This window comes from Eurypyga helias, unplaced genomic scaffold (genome assembly GCF_000690775.1).
Source record: "Eurypyga helias isolate BGI_N326 unplaced genomic scaffold, ASM69077v1 scaffold514, whole genome shotgun sequence".
NCBI lineage: Eukaryota > Metazoa > Chordata > Aves > Eurypygiformes > Eurypygidae > Eurypyga > Eurypyga helias.
The window spans coordinates 164243-172681 of NW_010245453.1; the positions used below are offsets into that span (position 1 = coordinate 164243).

Here is an 8439-nt window from a genome sequence, read left to right on the forward strand (position 1 = left end):
GGGGGGGGGAAAGAGAGACATGTTTGAACACAATTTCCCCAAAGCAAACTGTTTGGCCTCCTCGATAACGCAGGCTTTCTTGACAGACCTTCGTTCTTGCAGGCATAAAAACTGTGTGCCATAGATGCAAGCGCACCCTGCACCTGGGGAGTTGGCAGTTATGGGGAGGCTGGAGGAATCAGTTTCTACGTTGTTGGTTTTGTTTTTATTTTATTTTATTTTATTTCCTTACTCGTTTTTTCCAAAGCTTTTTGCTTTTTCATTTCCTGGTGCTTGTTCCACAATTCTACCCAAGATGCATTGAAAGCAGGAGAGAAAGAGAAAGAGTCAGCGGCTGGTCAGACAGGTGAAAATGGGGAAAAAAAAACTGAAACAAAAAACCCACCCCTTCATGTCAAAAAAGGAAAAAATAAAAAAAGGCAGAAATTCACAACAACTACTGAGTGATGGGTTAATTAACACAATTTTGCAAGAAATCAGTGTTAGGAACCGAGCACTGAGTCATCTCTCATTTACAGAATTCAAACGTTAGAGATGACTTCATATCGTGAACCAGCTAAGGAAAAACAGCTATTATGAAAACATACAATGCAATTAACCACCTCTCCTGAGAAAGGCCTGCAAGACTGTCAGATATTTATTCCTCTAAAATGTAGGTATCACAGAAGCTCTAATTAACAGAATCATTTTAATGTCTCTAGTTTATGTAATTGAAAAGAAAAAGCACAGAAACAGCAGCAGCAATTCCAAGAAAATTTAAGCTGTAGGTGAACATAATATTTAACCAATATTGCATCTTAAAAATTATCACAGAGTTTACAAGTACAACAAGTTACTTTTGACCTGACAGCATTCTCATTAAATGCTTGACTCTCCCTATCAACCAGTCCTACAGGCAAACTCTGCATCCACTTGTTCCTATCAGAGTCTAAAGAATGGAAAATAGGGAAGAAAAACAAAAACGAGCGAGGTGTCAGTCATGCTTAATGCCAACTTCCAAAATTCAAATTAGGTCACAGCACTCCAAGTCAAGGAATTCCATAAGAGGATGTAACGCAGAGAAAAGAAAAAAAAGTCTGAAGTCTGCATGCACTCTTTTCATTAGAAGCTTTGCCCTGAGACAAAACAGTGATGAGGCACTTGCACCTTTCTATCATTTGCATTCCTCAACCCTCTGAAACCAGTCATCTTTTCTGCTCAGGAACACCAGATCATTCCAGGTGCCGGCCTGTTGGCCAAAGGAGGCACTGCCAGCTGACATGCTGCCCTGACTGAATGCTGGGCACTGTCCTCCCTCAAAAGCACGGTTCGAGCTGGGAATGCTACAGGGGAAGATGCTCTTAGAAAAGTGGCTAAGGGAAGGAAAAAGAAGTACAATGCCATTCTACTGTTCTTCAAGGAAACTTGCTGAGCAACTAAAAGGCCACTTGAAGCATGTCAGAAACGCATCACACCCTGCAAATGGCAGAAATTAGGGCAAGACAGGCTCTAAAAAAGTTCTATTTAGCAAAATGTCTACTAAAAAAAAAAAAAGTTATGATTGTGGAGGAAGGCTGCAAAGTATTATCACTGAATGTATCAGGAGGAAGGGAGAAAAAGCTAGAAGGACAGCTGCTAGCCAACTGATTTCTGTATCTGCTTCATAATTGATGGATGTTCCTTCAACTTTTATAAGTACACAGATGGATAGGACAAAATTGCTTATATATCCAAACAGCATCCTATAGGCTTATCTAGCTGAACACACACTGATACAGATAACAACCTTTAAGATATACCGAATTTGTTTGTTAAAGGGCTTTGAAAACATCTGGCCTCTTAAGTGCTCAGCCTGTATGGCTTTAAATTAAAAACCACTAGGCTGAAAGCCACAATATCTGCCGTTAAATTACTTTTAGCTGACTTACCAGTTAACTCGGGATAGAGTATAGCCTAGCACATTAGAAACAGCCTAACTTTCACTCTCAACTGCTTTGTCAAAGAAGAAAAGGAAAACCTCAAATAAACTGGAGGGGCACAAAACACTAGGCCTATGACTTTGTTACGTGAGCCTGAACTAGTCAGGACAGCAGGACCAGAAAGGATCTGTGCAATCTACTTTTGTCTTCATCAATCTTTTCTGCTTCAAAAAAAACCCCAGCCATAATAAAGTGATCTGGCAGCATTAAACAATTACGTAAAAATCAGTAATGGAAACTTCAGTAAGTACTGACATTTTCATGAACAGTTACTGCAAGTATGCAATAAAACCAATCTAACCACTCACGTAAGGGGGGAAACTACTACCAACTTTAAAGCCACCAATATCCTAACTTTTGTTAGGCCAACACTACAGGTGATGACCATGCACCCTGGAAGACAAGAACCTCAGAAGTAAGCAAATAATTGGGGGATTTTTTAGGAAATAAAATTATCAGAAGCATCATCTTCACAATGAATTCCCTAGGTAAGCAATTAAGTATTAAAGCACAGCAAAGATCAGTCCTCAACTGATAAAAATCCATCACTCTTCACCTCAGAAGTAAGAATTCTGAGTACCAATACCCTTCCTGTTACCCAGGAGCATCCTACACACTTCAGAAGTACAGAAAAAACCATGAACTTTCTGAAAAACAAGGGAACAAGGGACTCAAGCAGGAACACATCCACCCTGACCTTTGGAAAACTCTGTGAACCTCCTGGAAATTGTTCCAGTAGCACAAGAAAACTGCACACACGCAGCTGCCATACTTCTAGATGTCCGAGATGCAGTTTCATCACCACACTAACACACGCTTCATGTACAGCTATCACAAACAGTGCCACACATGATTTTACTCCAACATACTGATGACTTACTTTTCATTCTAGTATTTCTCTTGTAACTAGGTCAAATTTGTATTTTGTCCGTGCAACGGCAACAGATTAATTCAGTTCCATTTACATATCTGCAACCTGAGGCTGTAAGCACCTTCTAAACTTCATAGAAGCAAGGAACTGCTGAGTTTCAAAGGGACCTCTGAAGATCATCTAGACAAACCTTCCTGCTTAAAGCAGGAAGGAGGCTGCCACAGGCCCATGTCCAGTCAGAGGTTCACTTATCTCCACAGATGGAGAATCCACAACCCTTCCAGGCAGCCTGTTCCAGTGTTGGATAATCTTCACATAAAAACATTTTTCTCATGTTTTAAAGGAATTACTTATAAATACTTGGTTATTTCAGCAACATGTAATGTTTATCAAATGCTTCTTCCCTCAAGAAGTTAGTTTGAATAAGAAAGTCCGCATTTCACTATAGAAGGAATTTCAGCCTAGCCGTGACTAACTCTGGTCCTCTGTATCCAGAGTACTGTCTTACACTGAAGCTTCCATAACAGAACATAAAGGAAGTGTAATAGCCAAGCAGCTTTAAATTATCTTCCTGCATCACAAGAGAAACGCCCTTTCCTTCTAGATCTCAAGAGTCAGATGGACATGGACACTACATCGTTTTTACAGCAACTTCTTAAAAACTAACTTGCATACTAGTTCATGGCTCTTCGTGACAGACAAAAACAGTTAGAAAAAAAGCCTTCAGAAAAAAGCATCAAAGTCTTTCAAACTTTGACCAGTTTTGGTGAAACTGTATCCTTCTTGTAACCGAGTTCCATAGAAGACAAGTGGAAATCATTAGAGCATCAGTATCATCAATAAGAATTTACTCGTTGCCTGTCCTTGAACATTGTTAAGGCTAATAGTAGTTATTGTTAAGGCAATGGTAGTTAACACATTAAGTAGCCTTTCTTTTGAAAAGAACTTCTGATGATGCTTCACAAACATGGACTGTCTGATCTCTACGTCTTCCATTTCTATGAGGCTTTAATTTCATGTGAGGGAAAGGAGCAGTCTCAGCAATCCAATCAAGAGAATTCTCTTTATTCTTTAAAACAATGCTGGCCTAGCATCTGTTTCAGTTGTGTCAGAGGCATACTCTCCTTAACCTCTTCTGTAGAAAAGAGAAAAAGTACCCAGAGTGAACCAGACCACTAAACTGAAATGCTGGAAATCTATTTTAGCCCCCTGATAGGTTTTTCAAATAAGAGTGCAAGACTAGTCTCTGAGCAACGGCCTCCATAGATTATCAAGTCAGAGGGGTTCAGTGTCAGTTCAGAAGGACCTGACACCACTCAGCCCGCAGCTATTATGTGGGTGTAAGAATGAAGGCTTGCACTCCTGCCACATAACTGTCCAATACACACATTCTCTTGTCTTATGCCACGTACTGCATGTACAGCCTCACAGTAGCCTGCTGCTTTCAGAATATCAATCTTTCATACAATGATTCCATCAAAAAGTTATTTTAAGCAGGATATAAGAAGCAATGGCTAAAATTTAATATGACATTTTGGGAGCTGACAAAGAATTTCTCTCATACACTGATGGTACTTTTCTCTCGTTTACAATGCATAGAAGGTTGGATCCAACCAAATCTTTTTTTCAAAAAAAAAAAAAAATCTCTAAAGCCCCTTGTAGGTAAAACAGTTTAAAGCCTACCTCTAACTTTTTCCCAGACATAGGGAAAAGCTATACCAGCTAAGAAATTAGACTGGGAAAACTTCTAGTGACCAGCCTAGCAGATGCTGTTTAGAAGGACACAGATTCTATTTGTTATTGCATAGAAGGAAAATCCATCAGTTCTGCTCACTGAAACTGTAACACTACAACTAACACCTTTTTGGTAGTTTTTATTATTAACAATCAGTGGATCCTGGGTCCCACTTCTATCAGGATCAATCTAGATAATCCACAGGTAACCAACAATGATTAGAAAACTTTCGTTCTGTGTAGTCCCTCCCACAATTGCCTTTCCCAAAGTCTTGCTTGGCCCTGTTTCCCTTCTGCCATTTCCTGTTGCTTGAAAACATCAATCCCAGAGCAAAAAATAAAGTTGTCTGAAGTGTAATGAAATTCAGAAACAATTAAGATTAGAAAGCTTCTGGGAGAAAACTGCCCTGCATAGTTTATCCAAGAGTAGAGTGAAAACACATATGATTATTCCCTGTGATCCAAGGTGTAAATGAAGCATGTTACAGCAGAATGTCAAAATGAATGCAAATAGAACCTAATGCCAAAACAGAAGTCCCTCCTGCACTTCACATGCACCTCAATACACACCAATGGAAGCAATAAAATTTTCTTCCTTTAGACTCCTTGTGTCAAACTCCCTTGGCTCTTTGCCTGCAGGGCTCGGTGCCTTTGGCATCAGATGAGGTACCGGCAGCTGCATCGCAGGTTTTGGCTCCACTCTTGGGGATGACACAGGATCCTTGCCAACTGGAGTGATAGATCCATCCGTTGGACTTCGTTTTCTCTTTTCTGGTTCTTTAAAGAAAAAAAAAAAAGGAGTGGGGGGAGAACATAAGGAAAAAGGAAATGAGAGCAGGAAAAGGAAGACGAGACAGATGGTGTCACCTAAATCATTAAGCCTGGCACTGAAACAGCTCAGTCCCGCATTTGTTCCCATAGGTCACCATGGCTGGCAGACAGTCTGACACACTGGTGGAAACATTAGAGGAGAAAGCCAGAGTGCTGGTTTTGGAATACTCCAATTATCTCCTTCCTGTCTATTTGAAACCTAGGAATCTTCTTTGACACAGCAACTATAGTCTCTCCCCTGCTGAGCAGTGCAAAATTAAAATAACTCTGCCTAAATGACCAAGAATATCACTTCTAGAATATAAGCAAGCTTCTCTCACAATGAAAAGATGATAAATACGATCATCATGGCTGGGTAACACTAAATGAAACTTCAATTAGGGGAAAAAAGAAAAAAAAACACCAAACAAACAAAAAACCTATCAGCTATAGCTCTTCCATCATTCTCCGTGACCTCCTATAATCGTATGTCCCCAAAAAGCAATTTGGACTATTTCTCTGTATCAAACACGAGAGTTTGAACTACAGCAAAAATTTCAGAACAGAATAATTAAAATTAGGTTTTGCATAAATAACCTCATGCAAGCCTGCACAAACTGTTCCAAGAGCTGATGACACTAATAGTCAAAATTTCATATCCTAATATCTAAATTTGTCATACCGCTACACCTTGTGATACCTCTGTCCCATAGGTTAAAGATTCTGCTATCAGCATCACCTTTCCACTTACATAATAACTGAAAACAATCACACCTAACATTAAACAGACTGAACGCCTCCATCTTTCAGAGCAAAAGTGTCTTCCAATTCCTTGCAGGTCTTCTCAGAAATCTCCTCGATTTTTCAAGATGTGATGATCAGAACTGGAAGCACTGCCTCAGCTGTGAGTCTTGCATTGTCTCTGGATACGTTGCTAACAATATTTGCATCCCAAACCTACACTCCCAGGTTTGCCCAGTGGCCCCCTCTCCAGTTTTTACAAAGTAAACAGTGGGAAATCACACCTAGCTGTCATTTTCAGAGACACTGCTTCCTACGACATAATTCCCAACCCCGCTATTATTGCCAGCTGTCCTTGCCAGCTGTCCCTGATCCTAAAAAAACAGTCCTTAGTTTGGCCATATTAAAATAATCACAACCATGCTTTATTAAGATTCAGCTTCCTCTAGACAAATAACCCATATCCATCATGTCTTGTTCAAATAGTTTGCATCATATGCAAACGGAACAATTTTAGGATTACTAGATCCTACTACTAGATTACTGTGTTAAATTAAAATAAGCACTAACATCTCTAAAAAATTTCTACAAATATCTAGATCAACTCACTCAAAACAGGTAAAATACACTAAACAGCTAAAATTTGACTATAAATCAAGATGTCATGCAATGAGAGAAGTCCTTCAAAAATGTATCAAGGCTTTAAAAGTTTTTATCACATTTTGTCTGTTGTGACCACAACTAATCGACTGAGTAAATTCTACTTACCACCAAATTATGGCATCTGGCATTACATTAGCCAGATTTCACTCTAAACCCATAGAGTTTTACATCACCCACTCCATAATTTTGCTTAGTATCAGTGTCAGAACTAAAAGGTTTATAATTAACAACATCAGCCTATTCCCCACATTTGGGACTGTTACATTAGCACAGCCTTCTTGACCTTCCTCAGCATCCTAACAGGGATTGGAAATGAGCACCTGTAACCCACGGGATGTCTAACCCAACTTGTAAAATCCCAATGCAAGCCACCCAGAACATCAACTATAGTGTTGAGTAGATGTTACTCCTCTGCTACAATGAAATAAATTGCTTTTCTTCATCTGAGATTATAGCTGAGTCAGATATTAAGCAGAGAGGTAGCTTTTTGTCATCTTTTGCTCTTTTTCCTTACATGTCCCTTTTCTTATTTTGCATCAAGAATCAGATTTTAAGAAAAAACTGAAAAAATAAAGAGGGATTTTCAGACATCCCTCCCAAAGAGTACTTCGTGATATACAGATTGTGTAATGCAAGGCGGTTGGTGAGATACAAGTCTCATATGGTTCCACATTAGAAGTATCACCCTCCCTGTTTGGGTTGACTGCAATAACTTTCCAAGACCGTGGTTGGGACAGTGTCAGCTGAGGATCCCCACTCTCAGAATTTCCACTTCATCTGTAAAAGTCCCAGGTTTTCTATCTTGCTGCACAGTTCCCATTTTCAATCAAATATCAGCATGGCTATTACTTTGCTTTGGTCCGGTTACATGTGTGCAAGAGAATGGTTTCAAGCTTTGCAAGGTTTCAGTAACAATGGTACGGTTCTCACCTGTTTTAAAAGTGTCTTAAAAGCCCTGAAATATCAGAAGCCACCAACCAGCTACCTTCACAATCAGGATCTTGTTTGGTTTATAAACACCGTATTCTCATAAGCACTTTTCTTACCCTTGTTGTAATAGTGAGTATGTGCTATCTCCAGCAGGCCAAAAACACTGGCCATGCCTCCCAGGCCAGCATTGGCGTAGGACTGCTCCAGGCTCAACACGGTGCACTTCAGCAAGTCCAGCATGCCTTTGTAAACCTTGCGGCTGATCTCCTGCAACGAAGCGTCGCTACTTCAGAAGTGAGAAAGTAATTCAAGAACACAAATTCCAAAACTGCTGCAACATGAGCTTTTAGAAGCAATTTAACAAAACGTTGTACGAATTGAGCCTCAGCAGACAGTAGGTATGAGGACGCTGCTGGGTTCAGCACTGACCACATCCTGTATGACATCCTGTCGAGCATCTTCTTCTGACTGGATCGTGCGATTCAGCTTGCTTAGTACAAAGACACGGAGCTGCTCACTCTCTAGCAGACGTCGGACTCTCTTCATATTCAGCCAGCCAACACCTTGCCCATCGAGAACATTGTGCACCACCTCCTTCAGGAACTGCTGGTTCTCACTGGTGGATTTAAAACGAAGAAGGCAAAAGTTAGCCCTCTGCTTACCTTGGCTTGTATGGCAAAAGAGAGATACGGCCAGGACACACAGAAATGCATAGAATCATAGAATGGTTAG

At 40.1% G+C, this 8439-nt stretch overlaps 1 protein-coding gene across 1 annotated transcript in view; it reads right to left on the bottom strand.

Annotated features, from left to right (window-relative positions):
- Window positions 1-8374, bottom strand: part of LOC104508426 (MAP kinase-activating death domain protein-like) — a gene marked incomplete at its 5' end in the record, with an annotated part of 36468 nt that extends 28094 nt beyond the window's left edge. Inside the window, 4 exons of the mRNA XM_010150058.1 lie at window positions 233-286; window positions 5134-5340; window positions 7824-7974; window positions 8137-8374. Of these exons, the coding sequence (XP_010148360.1) occupies window positions 233-286; window positions 5134-5340; window positions 7824-7974; window positions 8137-8374 (650 nt within the window). The remainder of the gene's footprint in view (window positions 1-232; window positions 287-5133; window positions 5341-7823; window positions 7975-8136) is intronic.
- Between the last annotated feature and the right edge of the window lie 65 nt (window positions 8375-8439).